Genomic DNA, 19,781 nt, shown 5'->3' with positions numbered 1-19,781 from the left:
CCACGTTGATCTGGTACGGGTACTCCCTGTATATGGCTCCACGTTGATCTTGATCTGGCTCCACTGGTACGGGTACTCCCTGTATATGGCTCCACGTTGATCTGGTACTGGTACTTCCTGTATATGGCTCCACGTTGATCTGGTACTGGTACTTCCTGTATATAGCTCCACGTTGATCTGGTACTGGTACTTCCTGTATATAGCTCCACGTTGATCTGGTACTGGTACTCCCTGTATATAGCTCCACGTTGATCTGGTACTGGTACTCCCTGTATATAGCTCCACGTTGATCTGGTACTGGTACTTCCTGTATATAGCTCCACGTTGATCTGGTACTGGTACTGTATATAGCTCCACGTTGATCTGGTACGGGTACTCCCTGTATATGGCTCCACGTTGATCTGGTACGGGTACTCCCTGTATATAGCTCCACGTTGATCTGGTACGGGTACTCCCTGTATATGGCTCCACGTTGATCTGGTACGGGTACTCCTGTATATGGCTCCACGTTGATCTGGTACGGGTACTCCCTGTATATGGCTCCACGTTGATCTGGTACGGGTACTTCCTGTATATGGCTCCACGTTGATCTGGTACTGGTACTTCCTGTATATAGCTCCACGTTGATCTGGTACTGGTACTCCCTGTATATAGCTCCACGTTGATCTGGTACTGGTACTCCCTGTATATAGCTCCACGTTGATCTGGTACTGGTACTTCCTGTATATAGCTCCACGTTGATCTGGTACTGGTACTCCCTGTATATAGCTCCACGTTGATCTGGTACTGGTACTCCTGTATATAGCTCCACGTTGATCTGGTACGGGTACTCCCTGTATATGGCTCCACGTTGATCTGGTACGGGTACTCCCTGTATATGGCTCCACGTTGATCTGGTACGGGTACTCCCTGTATATGGCTCCACGTTGATCTGGTACTTTCATGGGTAATTCATGATAGAAAGAGGAAACGGGGTGAGCAAGGGAAGCTGCTTCTTTCAATGGGCCACTAAGGTACTGTAACCTTAGTCGCCCACAGCTGCACTATCCGGATTGGAGTGCAGCTGGCCGCCACTCGGCATCATCTTTCGCTCTGCATATCGCACTGTCGTTTTTTATTTTCCCCTCTGCCTCTCCAGTGAGGAGGTGTGTTTGTGTGTGTGTTTGGGTAAACCGGGATGGAGAATGTGTGTGTCAGTCATGGAGGATGCCCTCCGGGTCAGGCCTATTCTATCAGCTGTGTGTCAGGTCTGGTGCCAGGCCAGCCTAGTGCATCTCAGACAGCAGCAGCCAATGGCTGGCCTCGCTCCTCTGCTCCGCCTCACAGGGAGGAGGTGTGTGAGAGTGCTGAGAGGGCAAAAAGACACACACAAGGCACTACATTAGCCCATTCAAACACACACACCACACTCCTTCAGTTCTCTGTCTTGCTGGAAGGCCTTTGTTGCTCCCTTGAGGAGCGTTCAGTCTCCTGCACTAAAACAAACTGAAATTGAGTTTGTTCATTTCATGTCCACCAAAATGGCTGACTCAATACCATTTGAAATGTGTTAAAGCTGCATCTGACACATCCTGAAACGCTGACCACGGCACACAGTGGTGACGGTGTTGCATGAAAAGTTGACGGCCTACAGTACAGCAATACAGTGAATGGAAAATTATATGCAACTGGCAAATAACATGCAAACTTGTTTTGTAGATTAATGTGCGGGTCACCACCATGGACGCAGAGCTGGAGTTTGCCATCCAGCCCAACACCACTGGCAAACAGCTCTTTGACCAGGTAAGCAAGAGAATTCCCATAACTTAAAACCTAATAGAGCTATAGTATGAAACGTAAGATCAAGTGGGTGCTTTACCTTGTTCCTGGATGAGGTTAATTTCTCCCTTTTTGTTAGTATTATCATTGAAGATTAGTATTTTGATATACACTGTCCTGATTGATGTGTAGTCAGTTACTGTTATAGCATCAGTACTGTTCTCCTGTCATAATGGAGCAGCGTTACTGTGACTGACAGTCAGTTACTGTTGTCATAGTATCACTACTGTTATCCTGTCATAATGGAGCAGCATTACTGTGACTGACAGTCAGTTACTGTTGTCATAGTATCACTACTGTTATCCTGTCATAATGGAGCAGCATTACTGTGACTGACAAGTCATGCTGAGGCAGCACGTCCATTGCAATATTGATGTCCCTGGCTGAAATATTCATATGATATAGACATCTAGCTAGCTGGGGTAAAACCAGGGCCTGCCCTGGTCCTATGGTTCACTCAAAGGATTTGTCCCACGAGGGCCACCTCAATGAGTTGAGAGTGGAGACAATGTCCCCAATTAATTACATTGATGTCATTTCAACAATGACATGGTTAAACAGTAGTTTTGAGGGTGCATTGGAGGTCATTGAATGACGGACTGTTTTTGGGATCGTTATTGTTGGATAGTTATTTTCTGCAACTTCTCAGCCTGACACTGGAGGAGGAGGAGGATGAGGATGAGGATGTAATTAGAGAGAAGACAATTAATCGGAATGGCCGATGAATTAGGGCCGATTTCAAGTTTTCATAACAATCGGAAATATGTATTTTTGGGCGCCGATTTGCCCTTTACATTTTTTTATATACCTTTTATTTAACAAGGCAAGTCAGTTAAGAACACATTCTTAATTTCAATGACGGCCTAGGAACGGTGGGTTAACTGCCTCGTTTAGGGGCAGAATGGCAGACTTTCACCTTGTCAGCTCGGGGGAGCCAATCTTGCAACTTTACAGTTAACTAGTCCAACGCAATAACGACCCGCCTCTCTCTCGTTGCACTCCACAAGGAGACTACCTGTTACGCAAATGCAGTAAGCCAAGGTAAGTTGCTAGCTAGCATTAATCTTATCTTATAAAAAACAATCAATCATAATCACTAGTTAACTACACATGGTTGATGATATTACTAGATATTATCTAGCATGTCCTGCGTTGCATATAATCTGACTGAGCATACAAGTATCTGACTGAGCGGTGGTAGGCAGAAGCAGGCGCCTAAACATGAATTTAAACAGCACTTTCGTGTGTTTTGCCAGCAGCTCTTCGTTGTGCGTCAAGCACTACCAACTCCCGAGATGAGGCTGGTGTAACCGAAGTGAAATGGCTAGCTAGTTAGCGTGCGCTAATAGCATTTCAAACGTCACTCGATCTGAGCCTTTTAGTAGTTGTTCCCCTTGCTCTGCATGGGCAACGCTGCTTCAATGGTGGCTGTTGTCGTTGTGTTGCTGGTTCGAGCCCAGGGAGGAGCGAGGTGAGGGACGGAAGCTATACTGTTACACTGGCAATATTAAAGTGCCTATAAGAACATCCAATAGTCAAAGGTTAATGAAATACAAATGGTATAGAGGGAAATAGTCCTATAATAACTACAACCTAAAACTTCTTACCTGGGAATATTGAAGACATGTTAAAAGGAACCACCAGCTTTCATATGTTCTCATGTTCTGAGCAAGGAACTGAAAGCTTTCTTACATAGCACATATTGCACTTTTACTTCTCCAACACTTTGTTTTTGCATTATTTAAACCAAATTGAACATGTTTCATTATTTACTTGAGGCTAAATTGATTTTATTGATGTATTATATTAAGTTAAAATAAGTGTTAATTCAGTATTGTTGTAATTGTCATTATTACAAAAAAAAATAAAAAATCGGCCGATTTTAATCGGCATCGGCTTTTTGGGTCCTCCAATAATCGGTATCGGCGTCGAAAAAAATCATAATCGGTCGACCTCTAATTGTAATGTCCGAGCCTAATTTCTATCCCTGTTGAGGTCCCTATATGCCTGTAAAGCTACTCTGTAACACATGTTAAAGATATCGCCGTGACAATCAACGGTACCAGAGCATTTTCTCACAAACAGAAACTGGAGAGCATTTAGGAGGGCTGAAGAACTGTAGTGAATGAGACCATTGACGAGCAGGCAGGTGGCGACTGTCCTGGACGGTGTGTCCAGCTGTCTTCTTACACTTCACAGTGTGTGTTTTGTATTCCCAGTACACACACACTCACAATCCATTTCCAGGGAATCAGCAGGAGTTATGGCCATCCGCCTCATTGCCCTCCTCTGCAGTTAACAGACAGAGTGGATCTAAGTAGCTTGTTGCCGCGTGTCAACTGGCTGGGCTATTAGTCACCCTCCCAGAGTTAACGGTGAGCCCAGGGCCCACTGTGGAGAAGTTATGCCACAGTGGGCCCATCGCTGCCGAGGAGCCTCCAGTCAGGCAGAGGCTAAAACGCGCCTCTCAATTAAACCTGCATTGCAGTATATTTATTTACACAGTAACATGTGAGACTAACTTTCATCCTAGTCGCATGAAGTCTGAACTTTTGTCATGAAACAAATGGTTGCTAGCATGTTGCGTTCTATAGGACTTTTCACATGAGAAATGTGACTTTTTCAGTAATCCCACCCTCCCAACTGTTTAATGGTGGAGTATTGTCTGATGTTAACAGGTGGTGAAGACGGTGGGGCTTCGAGAGGTCTGGTTCTTCGGACTGCAGTACGTGGACAGCAAGGGTTACAGCACGTGGCTGAAGCTTAATAAAAAGGTGTCTTCTCTCATTCTCTCTCTCGTGGTTTCTCTATCTCTTCTCTTACTCTCTGTTTCCAGAGCGGCTGCCAGCAGGCAGTCAGTTTGAGCTGGTTATTAGGCTGTGGTCAGGGGGCCTCAAATGTGCACTTTCACAGACTTCCTGTCACACTCAGGCCAAAGACCCCCCCATCCCCAAAGAAACTGCTCTGAAGTGCCTGTAAAAGACGGAGAGAGTGAGTTTGTGTGTGTGTGTGTGTGTTGGAACTAGTTCAGTAGTCGTAGAGCAGTGTGGTTCTGTCAGGGTGATCTACAGCAGGATTTATTGTAACAGTTGTCTCCAGTGGAAAGTGTTCTGATTCTAGGCCCTGGAGTCTGGGACGTAAGCGGCTGTAAAGAGGGTCCAATCCTATCACTAATTAGGATAAGATTAGAAAACATAAGTTTGTTCATACCTTTATGGCTTCATAACCAACATCTATGATTTAGCTTTATAGCCCAGTTTATAAAGCTTAGATTGTAAAGCTTCTAGATCCTCCAAGTATCTCAATAGTCAAACACGGATGCTTACTGAGCATGCATCTTAGCCAGCCACGTTTTTCCCCTGTCAGTGCAGATAAGGGAGAGGAGACAAGGCGATAGAAGGCACTCCAGACTACTGACAGTCGTCTAGTCTACCTCTAGTGGTCTTGTTGTGTCTGTACAGGGCTTTAAAGGTGTTGTCCCCTCTAGGTGACAGCCCAGGACGTAAAGAAGGAGAACCCTCTGCAGTTTAAGTTCCGGGCCAAGTTCTTCCCTGAGGACGTGTCTGAGGAGCTGATCCAGGAGATCACACAGAGACTCTTCTTCCTGCAGGTAACTGACACTAGTTGTGTTCCAATACTCATACTAACCATAATATTTGTGACATATATTGAGAATGTAGTATGCTTATTGGTCATAGTGTATATATATATATTTCTAGTATGCCAAAAGTTTCCAGATGTTGTACATTCACCAAAATAGGAAGTATTCAAACAGTGGACACTATTTCTGTGGTTTTAGGGCCCATAATGTAATTCTTCAGAAAATGGGCGTGGCTTCAACGGTACACTCATCTGAAAGGATACCGTTAGTTCATCTTAGTATACAAATAGCATGCAGTATACAGTATGGGTATTCGAACAACGCTTCCGTCTTTGTCGCACAGTGATGACACCACGTCAGTCAGGGGGGGGGCTTTTCATTGTTGGTCTAGGATTCTAAGTCATCAGTATTCTAAGTCTTGACAGTCAAAAACAGACATTTATTTTTTTTAAATACTTTTTACTTGTGGTGTCTTGATGCCAAATTCTACCTAAGTAAGTTCAGTACCTTACTGGGCAAGGTGAGATGAGGTCACATGACCTCTACTTTATTTTTCCCTTGTTTGTTTTCCTCTCTCCTTTTGGCTTCTCTGACCAGGTGAAGGAGGCCATTTTGAACGATGAGAACTACTGTCCCCCAGAGACTGCCGTGCTGCTGGCATCCTACTCTGTCCAGGCCAAGTACACCGACTACAACAAAGACAGCCACAAGCCTGGCTACCTCACCAACGACAGACTGCTGCCACAGAGGTGAGTGGCCACTGGCCAGAAGCAGGGATATCCCGGAGTCATGCACCATCCACATTCTAACAAGGAATCCTGGAATGTTTTTTTAAAATTGATTTTAAATTTTTAAATTTCCTCTGGAATGTTCTGTGTTGTGTAGAGTCCTGGAGCAGCACAAGCTCACCAAGGAGCAGTGGGAGGACCGGATACAGACCTGGCATGAGGAGCACCGAGGCATGCTCAGGTCTGTGTGGATTTCCTTCTCTTTCTCTGTGTGTGTTTCAGGGTTATTGGGAGAGGTGTTTTGTCTCGTAGAAGATGCATTTGTCTGAATGGTTCCACCACATTGAGACATTTCCATGTCAGAAACGTAACAATGTGCTTTTCCCCCAGAGAGGACTCTATGATGGAGTACCTGAAGATAGCTCAGGACCTGGAGATGTACGGAGTCAACTACTTTGAGATCAAGAACAAGAAGGGGACAGAGCTGTGGCTGGGAGTGGACGCCCTGGGACTCAACATCTACGAACACGAAGACAAGTCAGTCTCACTACTACAGCTGTATCAACTATGGCTGGCCTATTGGAAATCTACTGTAATGATAAGCAGATGTTTAATCAGATTTTGCCTAGTTGTTCTACTTTACAAATTGTAGTTTGATTGTTGGGGTGAATGAAAGATGTCCAAGAAGAAAAGAGAGAAAGAGAAGGATGAGTAAATGTTACTTTTAGCAGTAGAGGAGAGAGGGGTGGGGGAAGAGAGAGTAAGTAGGGTCTGTTACTCTTCCGGTCTTCCCCCTCATTTGTGGATGGGACACAACTGTGGCACGGCTTTGAAATGGTTTCCCGCCCTGCCACTCAGACCCATTCCCTTTCTTTCCCAACACTGACCTCAGATCAGCTGGTAGACAATAATGCAGTGCCAATTTCTTGAGTAGAGACTTGCATTGGCAGGACTGAAATCTGATCACAGATCAGTATAGTATACAGCAATTGACTTGGATTTGGACGTCTCTCGCCTATCATCGCCATCTGCTGCCAGCTTTTATAGCACAATATTTTACACCCCAAAATACGACTTTAATTTTTAATATTGAAAACTGTCTGTGTGCATCAATTACCAAATATCAACATTCCCCCCCCAGACTGACACCAAAGATCGGCTTCCCTTGGAGCGAGATCCGAAACATCTCCTTCAACGACAAGAAGTTTGTCATCAAACCCATTGACAAGAAAGCTCCAGTAAGTCTCCCTTCGTCTGATTTTCCTTTTAAGATCCTAAAACAACAAGATGTGAAGGCACAGATCCCTTTTCCAGAACACTTTAATAAGTAGTAGTGATTTATACTCTAAAGAGTTTATCATATTCTCTGTTGTCAAACATAGTAATCTCATGGTCTACCTAGCCATCCTAACGGGTTCCCCTAAATTCGGGTCTCCTGTGTCCCTGTAGGACTTTGTGTTCTACGCGCCACGGTTGCGGATCAACAAGCGGATCCTGGCTCTGTGTATGGGGAACCACGAGCTGTACATGAGGAGGAGGAAGCCTGACACCATCGAGGTGCAACAGATGAAGGCCCAGGCCAGAGAGGAGAAACACCACAAACAGCAGGAGAGGTACAGGAGGAGCACATAGAGACACACACTAACGCAGACACACACCTTCTGACAATACCCTGGATCAGCACCACTAGAGGGCAGTATTAGACTGTATATAAATAGCTATCAAGGATATTTACTTGACTTTCATAGTCATAGCTATATGTTGACAGAAATGAAAGCCTATGTAGAGACATTCCATAGCAGGTATGCTGTATATTTGAACCTTTCTAACAAACATCACCTTTTCAGAATATTTTATAAAGTCAATAATATCAATAAAAGTCAATAATATCCAGAATGTTGACATTACATAGACATTAACAAGACATCTTGTTCAATACATTGACATGTTAGTTTGATACCCTGGATATTACTGTACACTTTAATAAGATACAATCACTTAAGGTGACGATGAAAAACACACCTATATAGTGCTTCGTTGCAAGGGTTAATTTCCTAGCGGTTAGATGAGATATCCCTTCATCAATTCCTGACAGAGCCCAGCTGGAGAACGAGAAGAAGAAACGAGAGCACGCCGAGAAAGAGAAGGAGAGAATAGAGCGAGAGAAGGACGAACTGATGGAGAGACTGAGGCTGATCGAGGACCAGACGATGAGGGCCCAGGAAGGTACCAGTCAGCCTCTTCCCACATCTCCCCTGAAGTTCAACCCTTTAACTTTCCTCCTGTCTTCCCACATCTCCCCTGAAGTTCAACCCTTTAACTTTCCTCCTGTCTTCCCACATCTCCCCTGAAGTTCAACCCTTTAACTTTCCTCCTGTCTTCCCACATCTCCCCTGAAGTTCAACCCTTTAACTTTCCTCCTGTCTTCCCACATCTCCCCTGAAGTTCAACCCTTTAACTTTCCTCCTGTCTTCCCACATCTCCCCTGAAGTTCAACCCTTTAACTTTCCTCCTGTCTTCCCACATCTCCCCTGAAGTTCAACCCTTTAACTTTCCTCCTGTCTTCCCACATCTCCCTGAAGTTCAACCCTTTAACTTTCCTCCTGTCTTCCCACATCTCCCCTGAAGTTCAACCCTTTAACTTTCCTCCTGTCTTCCCACATCTCCCCTGAAGTTCAACCCTTTAACTTTCCTCCTGTCTTCCCACATCTCCCCTGAAGTTCAACCCTTTAACTTTCCTCCTGTCTTCCCACATCTCCCCTGAAGTTCAACCCTTTAACTTTCCTCCTGTCTTCCCACATCTCCCCTGAAGTTCAACCCTTTAACTTTCCTCCTGTCTTCCCACATCTCCCCTGAAGTTCAACCCTTTAACTTTCCTCCTGTCTTCCCACATCTCCCCAGAAGTTCAACCCTTTAACTTTCCTCCTGTCTTCCCACAGCTCCACAGAAGTTCAACCCTTTAACTTTCCTCCTGTCTTCCCACAGCTCCACAGAAGTTCAACCCTTTAACTTTCCTCCTGTCTTCCCACAGCTCCACAGAAGTTCAACCCTTTAACTTTCCTCCTGTCTTCCCACAGCTCCACAGAAGTTCAACCCTTTAACTTTCCTCCTGTCTTCCCACATCTCCCCTGAAGTTCAACCCTTTAACTTTCCTCCTGTCTTCCCACATCTCCCCTGAAGTTCAACCTTTTAACTTTCCTCCTGTCTCTGTACAAGTGTAGACACTCTATAATTCAGCATTCATGCAATATCTGCACCTCTTATTTGCCATAGGGGAATTATATATTTACTTTGTATTTAAAATCTATATTGACCCAGGGCAATATCAGGTGCAAATGTTCCACTGTTGTAAATGCTAGGTAAACCTGTCTCTGGCGTCACCTGGAGGGTTTTCGTGGTGTTGATATGTGGGCTCTACATGGGGCTGTTGGTTGGTCAGTGTCGGTCAGTATGCCAATGGGACCTGACCCTAACCTTCTAGACTGGTCCTCACTGCACCGCGGTACTAAACTCTCATCTCTTACTTCTTATAGCACTGTTCTCAGCACCAGGTAAACATTAAGTCCACTCAGAAACACTTCTTTTAACCCCCTCCCCCAACACTACCATCTGATCTTATAGACTTGGGTGGTGTGTTGAGAGAGAGACATCCACATTGTGTTCCAGTGGTATAGACTGACTTGGTGGTGTGTTGAGAGAGAGACATCCACATTGTGTTCCAGTGGTAGAGGGGGAGAGAGAGACATCCACATTGTGTTCCAGTGGTAGAGGGGGAGAGAGAGACATCCACATTGTGTTCCAGTGGTAGAGGGGGAGAGAGACATCCACATTGTGTTCCAGTGGTAGAGGGGGAGAGAGAGACATCCACATTGTGTTCCAGTGGTAGAGGGGGAGAGGGAGACATCCACATTGTGTTCCAGTGGTAGAGGGGGAGAGGGAGACATCCACATTGTGTTCCAGTGGTATAGACTGACTTGGTGGTGTGTTGAGAGAGACATCCACATTGTGTTCCAGTGGTACAGACTGACTTGGTGGTGTGTTGAGAGAGACATCCACATTGTGTTCCAGTGGTACAGACTGACTTGGTGGTGTGTTGAGAGAGACATCCACATTGTGTTCCAGTGGTATAGACTGACTTGGTGGTGTGTTGAGAGAGACATCCACATTGTGTTCCAGTGGTATAGACTGACTTGGTGGTGTGTTGAGAGAGACATCCACATTGTGTTCCAGTGGTACAGACTGACTTGGTGGTGTGTTGAGAGAGAGACATCCACATTGTGTTCCAGTGGTATAGACTGACTTGGTGGTGTGTTGAGAGAGACATCCACATTGTGTTCCAGTGGTATAGACTGACTTGGTGGTGTGTTGAGAGAGACATCCACATTGTGTTCCAGTGGTATAGACTGACTTGGTGGTGTGTTGAGAGAGACATCCACATTGTGTTCCAGTGGTACAGACTGACTTGGTGGTGTGTTGAGAGAGACATCCACATTGTGTTCCAGTGGTAGAGGGGAGAGAGAGACATCCACATTGTGTTCCAGTGGTAGAGGGGGAGAGAGAGACATCCACATTGTGTTCCAGTGGTAGAGCGAGAGACATCCACATTGTGTTCCAGTGGTAGAGGGGAGAGAGAGACATCCACATTGTGTTCCAGTGGTAGAGGGGGAGGGAGACATCCACATTGTGTTCCAGTGGTATAGACTGACTTGGTGGTGTGTTGAGAGAGACATCCACATTGTGTTCCAGTGGTAGAGGGGAGAGAGAGACATCCACATTGTGTTCCAGTGGTAGAGGGGGAGAGAGAGACATCCACATTGTGTTCCAGTGGTAGAGGGGAGAGAGAGACATCCACATTGTGTTCCAGTGGTAGAGGGGGGAGAGAGACATCCACATTGTTTTCCAGTGGTAGAGGGGGAGAGAGAGACATCCACATTGTGTTCCAGTGGTAGAGGGGGAGAGCGAGACATCCACATTGTGTTCCAGTGGTAGAGGGGGAGAGGGAGACATCCACATTGTGTTCCAGTGGTAGAGGGGGAGAGGGAGACATCCACATTGCGTTCCAGTGGTAGAGGGGGAGAGGGAGACATCCACATTGTGTTCCAGTGGTAGAGGGGGAGAGCGAGACATCCACATTGTGTTCCAGTGGTAGAGAGAGAGACATCCACATTGTGTTCCAGTGGTAGAGAGAGAGACATCCACATTGTGTTCCAGTGGTAGGGAGAGAGAGAGACATCCACATTGTGTTCCAGTGGTAGAGGGGGAGAGAGAGACATCCACATTGTGTTCCAGTGGTAGAGGGGGAGAGAGAGACATCCACATTGTGTTCCAGTGGTAGAGGGGGAGAGAGAGACATCCACATTGTGTTCCAGTGGTAGAGAGGGAGACATCCACATTGCGTTCCAGTGGTAGAGGGGAGAGGGAGACATCCACATTGTGTTCCAGTGGTAGAGGGGGAGAGAGAGACATCCACATTGTGTTCCAGTGGTAGAGAGAGAGACATCCACATTGTGTTCCAGTGGTAGAGAGAGAGACATCCACATTGTGTTCCAGTGGTAGAGGGGAGAGAGAGACATCCACATTGTGTTCCAGTGGTAGAGGGGGAGAGAGAGACATCCACATTGTGTTCCAGTGGTAGAGGGGGAGAGAGAGACATCCACATTGTGTTCCAGTGGTAGAGGGGAGAGAGAGACATCCACATTGTTTTCCAGTGGTAGAGGGGGAGAGAGAGACATCCACATTGTGTTCCAGTGGTAGGGGGAGAGCGAGACATCCACATTGTGTTCCAGTGGTAGAGGGGGAGAGGGAGACATCCACATTGTGTTCCAGTGGTAGAGGGGGAGAGGGAGACATCCACATTGTGTTCCAGTGGTAGAGGGGGAGAGAGAGACATCCACATTGTGTTCCAGTGGTAGAGGGGGAGAGAGACATCCACATTGTGTTCCAGTGGTAGAGGGGGAGAGAGAGACATCCACATTGTGTTCCAGTGGTAGAGGGGGAGAGAGAGACATCCACATTGTGTTCCAGTGGTAGAGGGGGAGAGGGAGACATCCACATTGTGTTCCAGTGGTAGAGGGGGAGAGAGAGACATCCACATTGTGTTCCAGTGGTATAGACTGACTTGGTGGTGTGTTGATAGAGACATCCACATTGTGTTCCAGTGGTATAGACTGACTTGGTGGTGTGTTGAGAGAGACATCCACATTGTGTTCCAGTGGTATAGACTGACTTGGTGGTGTGTTGAGAGAGACATCCACATTGTGTTCCAGTGGTATAGACTGACTTGGTGGTGTGTTGAGAGAGACATCCACATTGTGTTCCAGTGGTACAGACTGACTTGGTGGTGTTGAGAGAGAGAGACATCCACATTGTGTTCCAGTGGTACAGACTGACTTGGTGGTGTGTTGAGAGAGAGACATCCACATTGTGTTCCAGTGGTATAGACTGACTTGGTGGTGTGTTGAGAGAGAGACATCCACATTGTGTTCCAGTGGTACAGACTGACTTGGTGGTGTGTTGAGAGAGAGACATCCACATTGTGTTCCAGTGGTACAGACTGACTTGGTGGTGTGGAGAGAGAGACATCCACATTGTGTTCCAGTGGTACAGACTGACTTGGTGGTGTGTTGAGAGAGAGACATCCACATTGTGTTCCAGTGGTATAGACTGACTTGGTGGTGTGTTGAGAGAGACATCCACATTGTGTTCCAGTGGTATAGACTGACTTGGTGGTGTGTTGAGAGAGACATCCACATTGTGTTCCAGTGGTACAGACTGACTTGGTGGTGTGTTGAGAGAGACATCCACATTGTGTTCCAGTGGTACAGACTGACTTGGTGGTGTGTTGAGAGAGACATCCACATTGTGTTCCAGTGGTACAGACTGACTTGGTGGTGTGTTGAGAGAGACATCCACATTGTGTTCCAGTGGTACAGACTGACTTGGTGGTGTGTTGAGAGAGACATCCACATTGTGTTCCAGTGGTAGAGGGGGAGAGAGAGACATCCACATTGTGTTCCAGTGGTAGAGGGGGAGAGAGAGACATCCACATTGTGTTCCAGTGGTAGAGAGAGAGACATCCACATTGTGTTCCAGTGGTAGAGGGGGAGAGAGAGACATCCACATTGTGTTCCAGTGGTAGAGGGGGAGAGGGAGACATCCACATTGTGTTCCAGTGGTAGAGGGGGAGAGGAGACATCCACATTGTGTTCCAGTGGTATAGACTGACTTGGTGGTGTGTTGAGAGAGACATCCACATTGTGTTCCAGTGGTAGAGGGGAGAGAGAGACATCCACATTGTGTTCCAGTGGTAGAGGGGGAGAGAGAGACATCCACATTGTGTTCCAGTGGTAGAGGGGGAGAGAGAGACATCCACATTGTGTTCCAGTGGTAGAGGGGAGAGAGAGACATCCACATTGTTTTCCAGTGGTAGAGAGGGGGAGAGAGAGACATCCACATTGTGTTCCAGTGGTAGAGGGGGAGAGCGAGACATCCACATTGTGTTCCAGTGGTAGAGGGGGAGAGGGAGACATCCACATTGTGTTCCAGTGGTAGAGGGGGAGAGGGAGACATCCACATTGTGTTCCAGTGGTAGAGGGGAGAGGGAGACATCCACATTGCGTTCCAGTGGTAGAGGGGGAGAGCGAGACATCCACATTGTGTTCCAGTGGTAGAGGGGGAGAGAGAGACATCCACATTGTGTTCCAGTGGTAGAGGGGGAGAGAGAGACATCCACATTGTGTTCCAGTGGTAGAGGGGGAGAGGGAGACATCCACATTGTGTTCCAGTGGTAGAGGGGAGAGAGAGACATCCACATTGTGTTCCAGTGGTATAGACTGACTTGGTGGTGTGTTGAGAGAGACATCCACATTGTGTTCCAGTGGTATAGACTGACTTGGTGGTGTGTTGAGAGAGACATCCACATTGTGTTCCAGTGGTATAGACTGACTTGGTGGTGTGTTGAGAGAGACATCCACATTGTGTTCCAGTGGTACAGACTGACTTGGTGGTGTGTTGAGAGAGAGAGACATCCACATTGTGTTCCAGTGGTACAGACTGACTTGGTGGTGTGTTGAGAGAGAGACATCCACATTGTGTTCCAGTGGTACAGACTGACTTGGTGGTGTGTTGAGAGAGAGACATCCACATTGTGTTCCAGTGGTACAGACTGACTTGGTGGTGTGTTGAGAGAGACATCCACATTGTGTTCCAGTGGTACAGACTGACTTGGTGGTGTGTTGAGAGAGAGACATCCACATTGTGTTCCAGTGGTACAGACTGACTTGGTGGTGTGTTGAGAGAGAGACATCCACATTGTGTTCCAGTGGTATAGACTGACTTGGTGGTGTGTTGAGAGAGACATCCACATTGTGTTCCAGTGGTATAGACTGACTTGGTGGTGTGTTGAGAGAGACATCCACATTGTGTTCCAGTGGTACAGACTGACTTGGTGGTGTGTTGAGAGAGACATCCACATTGTGTTCCAGTGGTATAGACTGACTTGGGCGACATCCATGTTGTTTTCTTTTTTTGTTCCATACTGTTTTTACTGTTGTGTGTGGGTCCTCTCTCACTGTTTATAGGTTGTTTTGTTGTTGTTCTTAAAGTCAATCACAATTTTTGTGAGATCATGGCTGACCCGAGCATCCCATTGGTCACATTGTAAAAATTGTGGGTGCTGCTGGACATGGTTTGAGGAAGACGAACGGCGAAAAGGGTTGTTTTTTGAGACGGGCTAGCGGACTTTGTGTATTTTGTTCATGGTCACAGAGTTGGAAGAGCAGACACGCAGGGCCCTGGAGCTGGAGCAGGAGAGGAAGAGAGCCAGGGAGGAGGCGGAGAGGCTGGAGAGGGAGAGACAGGCAGCGGAGGAGGCCAAGGCGGAGCTGGCCAGGCAGGCCGCTGACCAGATGAAGAACCAGGAACAACTGGCCGCTGAGCTGGGCGAGTTCACCGCCAAAATAGCCCTGTTGGAGGAAGCCAAGAGGAAAAAGGAAGAGGAGGCCACTGAATGGCAGCAGAAGGTAACCACCTCCCTACGTTCTACACTGTGTCCTGGTTACAATATAGACTACACTGTATAGAATCAGTCAGTTGTAGGTTGTACTGAAATGTTCTATAACGTTGCACCTTCCTGAATAAGTCCCATAACTCGCCAGCACTCCCCTTCTCCCCAGGCCATCTCAGCCCAGGACGACCTGGAGAAGACCAAGGAGGAGCTGAAGACTGTGATGACGATCCCGTCGACGCCAGCGGGCGGCTCCACGGAGAGCGAGCACGAGGAGCAGGACGAGAACCACGCAGAGGATGCCGCCGAGCTCTCCCTGGAGGGCGTGAGTGCCCTGGACCTGCGCAGCGAGGAGGAGCGCGTCACCGAGGCCCAGAAGAACGAGCGCCTCAAGAAACAGCTGCAGGTCGGTCCCCTCTGACCTCTAACCCCAAGACCTGATGACCTCCCCTTAAAGGGCCTTCTTTAGTTGCTTGATGGCGTTAACTGTCAATCAACCCTCTCTCTACCCTCTCCCTTTCTCTCCTCCCCCAGGTGTTGAGCTCGGAGCTGGCTGAAGCCATAGACGATACCATGAAGACCCAGAATGACATGCTTCACGCGGAGAACGTGAAGGCCGGGAGAGACAAGTACAAGACCCTACGTCAGATCCGCCTGGGCAACACCAAGCAGCGCATCGACGAGTTTGAGTCCATGTGATCTGTTCTGGGTTCCCCCATCCGTTCGTTGGAGACTCGCTTTTCGCCAGAACAACAGGCGCTGTCCCTCCTACACTCCCCCCTTTTCCCCGTACCCATAACCGCAAAGGTTCCAGAGGGCACGGCCGCCACCGCCTCAAACTTTGCCAAAGCTCTGCCCGCATCTCCATCAGGAATCGGGCGCAAGCAACGCTTTGCACCATTCCAAAAGTGGTATTCTCCTTGTATTGCAAAGGATGTGTCTGTGCTTTGCTTTCAAATATCTAATGTGGAGACGCAAGAAAAACCAAAATGGGAAAGATTAGATTTTTAAGCGAACAGGGGTATGGAAAGCTTTGTTGTTCTTGCCAGAAAGCTAGTAGGCAATGCTTTAGTGTTACTGACTCTGTCTTCAGTTGAACGTATTGATGCTGTCTGGTACTTTCAAACCTTTTTTGCTTTTGTTCTGATCTATGGTTATAACACGTTTTATTGAAGCCCTGTTTGTTAAGTTCTCTGTTCTCATTGTTAACTTTGACGGGAGATTGGTCCGAGGCTGGTAGAGGCTTGTGTTAGGGGATCGATCCATTCAGGTATGTTGTGAATAATTTTCAAAACATTGTTTTGAAAGATATGAGCCTATGAGTAAACAGGGTTGAAGTGTTATGCTCGACCCACTCCTACCACAAAAATGGCCAAAAAGAGTAGAACCAGCTCACCTGCTTTTCCACTATGATTTGACTATTAGATATTCAATGTTTTCTTTTGGAGAAAAATACATTTAGAAAGGAATAGTTTCACCATATTAAAGTGAGAGTTCAGTTGTCGTAACAGGGCTGACTTTAAAATGAGAGACCAGGTTTTTTTGTAACCTTAAAATGAATCACTAATCACATGAAATAAAGTCTAAAGAAATGTGTTCGTCAAAGCAACAAAATAACTATTGCTTAACAATGATGGTGAAAACCTGGAGAAATTGTTGTTAACTGGGTTAAAATCTTCTTGGAAGACGGAGGCGAATGCTGAATTTTGCCACTGTCTTTATTCATATAAAAATCTGATTTATTGAACTTACCATGTGGTCTATATTAAAGGGCACTTCATTTGAAAAGAACAGGCTTTTAAAATGTCTATATTGATTCACCATTTCTACTTAAAATATCAAAGGGATGCAAAAGGAAGTCATTTTGTTGAACGGCCCTACTATCTAGACTCTGAGCATCAGTGCAAAGCCACTACACCAGTCTTGAGGAGAGGCGTGAGTCTTGATGAATGAAAGACTGGTCTCCAATGGGAAGCCAATGATTTCACGTGATAAGGTAGAATATAGTGAGATTTGATTTGGTGCTCAAGGATAAATAATGTTGTGAAACACATTTGGTCTGAGATAAGCTGATAGTATGATGGAGATAAGCTAATTGGTTAGATGTGTGTGTGTGCGAGAGACGGGTAGGAAGCGAAAGCTGTTAGTTTAGCTCCTGTGAGCTGACTCTTAATGTTTCATGTCCAGTCACCAAAGATGGTTTCCTCTGCCTACCAGCTCACAAAGGCCTGGAAAAGACGCTTAAGTGCTGTTAGTGCCAGTATTGTCTGTCTGCATAGTAGTGACTTTTCGAAGAGGCAAACCATGGTCTTTCTGGCTGAAGAGCCCATGAAAATGTTAGTCCTCATCAGAGAACAGATCTCTACCTCAATATTGTAACCATGGTGACTGACCAAACAAACACTCTGTCGCAAATCCCCTCCCACAGATTGAGTTTTGACTGGCTTGACAAATTCAGACTAGGAGGCGATGTAGTTTTATTGGTTAACGTTTCAACTGAAATTAGTGCTATTTTTATGCCAGGTGTACTTTCAAGCGATGACACATTGAAGTGTCACTAGTGGAGACAATTGATCAAAAAATGATACTAAGTTTGGAGCTAGTTTTACATGGTGGTCTCTCTGAGATATCTACCTTGTGTTTTGTGTTACTACCTTTCTCTGAACTGTAACTAAACCTAAATTATACAGATCAAAGGTCACACAAGCCAAGCCAATCCAACACTGAGGACACGGCTGTGAGTCTGCAGTGGACTGTTCTGATACTGTGCAGTAGTAAGGTTGAGAACTTCCGTGACCCAGGCTGTGTAGACATGGTGTCTGTGTCCTGTGGTAGTTGAGCTGGTTTGACTGGTTATCATGAAGCTGTTTGGACTCAGGACCTGCATGTCTGCCGACAGCCAACTGGGGCCAGAATAGGACCATGTTTCTCCTCACCATTCTCTCTCTGCCACAGCTGTCAGCAGGATGGAGGGAAACTCAATGGCAGAGTGCCACCATTTTAGGACTGTGAAGAGACAGACCAATGCAGATGTTAGAGGTGAATGTGCCCCCCTATTTATACGCTCTCATTAGAGGGACCCAGCCTCCTGGGTCAACCCCCCCCCACCTCAATGTTATGTTCAGTGGGAATAGAGGACAGGCCAATAAAAACATTTTCAGACCTTGATCTTTTCACTTACTGCAAATCAAATGAACTCCAGCATTGTGGATAAATGTTACCAGTAAGTTTTGAATTAACGGAAGTGTTCAGTTTTTTAAAATTTGCAATCGGATGGAATGTATTTTTTGTTATGCTACACTAGACAGCTGGTTTAAGTTGAGATCTTAAAACCAGAGTTTTAATCTGGAGGACACTGAAGGGGCTTGACCCAAACCTGCCTTTTCGCTAACCCAGTGAGTGTCCAAATATAGGGGTTGTATTTGCCATACAAAAAAACTGTGCTTCCAACTGTTATTTTTGTAACGTGTTCCAAGATCAAACTATCTACCAGCATGCATCAGTAGCTCACTGGAGGTGAAAAGAGAACTACTCTACATGCCAGCATCCCCCATATTTAGGGCAGGGTGCATTGAGTTGGGCTTTTCCCATTGGCTGAGCCTGTTAGCCTGCTTGTGTCGCCTCCAGTGAGAGCCGTGTCAGTGATGCCTGTGTTGGAACCAGCTGTCATGTATGTGGTTCAGTTTTTCCTTATGTTCATACTAGCGTTTCTGTAAGATAAAGGCCCGGGTGGAGCTTAGTCCATTGGTTTCACAATAAAAGTTTAAAATGAAGTTGCCTTTTTATATATTTAACAAATATAGTATTGGTTTAAATGATTGGTACCTCTGACACCAGTAAAAGTTATGTTGATCAGTGATTCTTTAGACGAACCTAGAACAATACTGTTCATGCATGGTTTAATTAATGCCATCTTGATGCTTGGTTATAACAAGAACATACAATGAGCAGTTCATCTCTTGATCTGAAAATGTTAATTTTCTCAGTGTCCTATCTGGTCAGCTGCCACTAACATCTGATCACATCAGGAATGGTAAAGCCAAATTAACCATTTAGTTGTTGCATATCAAATTGGTGTTTTCCTTTATTTGAACTTGCTCAAACCGCTTGGAACCATAGACATTGCGGCCATCTCCATTTTGAAGTAGTCAATTTACGTCTGAGTTGGCAAACAAATGGAAAGGGTGCACACTGCCACCTAGAGTGTGTTTTAAAATGGCATAAAGCCAAGGTTGGTGATGGAATGTTTCCTCACAAGTATAATTAATTGGTTGACCCCTCCTGATGACCTGGATGGAATTATGTGATCCTTCTTTAACCCATAGGAAGTCCCACCTAGCTGACGACTTCAAACTCGTGAAAGGCCTCAATGGCGCTGCCCATGCTAAAACAGGCTTTTGGGCATTAGAGTCCTATCTCTATGGATGAAACCCTGTCAGTCCATGGGCAGAATATGCAGGTGAGTCAAATGGTGTCACACACAGGGTTGCCAGTTCAAATCCCAATGATACTTTTGTTTTCCAACATACTAATCACATTTCAAAACTAACAGTCTAAATGGACAACTTTAAATATGTGAAAAAACAAGCGTGGTGCCCTCCCCCCTGTTGGTGTAGTGGACTAGGCACTG

The 19,781-nt window shown here is 46.1% G+C and overlaps 1 protein-coding gene across 2 annotated transcripts in view; it reads left to right on the top strand.

The window, feature by feature from the left end:
• The window catches only part of LOC112253689 (radixin), a 34,479-nt gene extending 15,555 nt beyond the window's left edge, over positions 1-18,924 (top strand). For both annotated transcript variants that reach the window (XM_024425638.2, XM_024425637.2), the window contains exons 3-14: positions 1,699-1,782; positions 4,497-4,592; positions 5,306-5,428; positions 6,017-6,168; positions 6,305-6,388; positions 6,538-6,684; positions 7,289-7,385; positions 7,597-7,760; positions 8,243-8,373; positions 14,914-15,167; positions 15,321-15,557; positions 15,686-18,924. In XM_024425638.2, the coding sequence (XP_024281406.1) occupies positions 1,699-1,782; positions 4,497-4,592; positions 5,306-5,428; positions 6,017-6,168; positions 6,305-6,388; positions 6,538-6,684; positions 7,289-7,385; positions 7,597-7,760; positions 8,243-8,373; positions 14,914-15,167; positions 15,321-15,557; positions 15,686-15,850 (1,734 nt within the window). In that variant the 3' untranslated portion in view covers positions 15,851-18,924. The remainder of the gene's footprint in view (positions 1-1,698; positions 1,783-4,496; positions 4,593-5,305; positions 5,429-6,016; positions 6,169-6,304; positions 6,389-6,537; positions 6,685-7,288; positions 7,386-7,596; positions 7,761-8,242; positions 8,374-14,913; positions 15,168-15,320; positions 15,558-15,685) is intronic.
• The last annotated feature ends 857 nt before the right edge of the window (positions 18,925-19,781 follow it).

This window comes from Oncorhynchus tshawytscha, linkage group LG07, assembly GCF_018296145.1.
Source record: "Oncorhynchus tshawytscha isolate Ot180627B linkage group LG07, Otsh_v2.0, whole genome shotgun sequence".
Classification (NCBI taxonomy): domain Eukaryota; kingdom Metazoa; phylum Chordata; class Actinopteri; order Salmoniformes; family Salmonidae; genus Oncorhynchus; species Oncorhynchus tshawytscha.
Note: the sequence above shows the minus strand (reverse complement) of the source record. Positions and strands in the feature narration are given on the sequence as shown.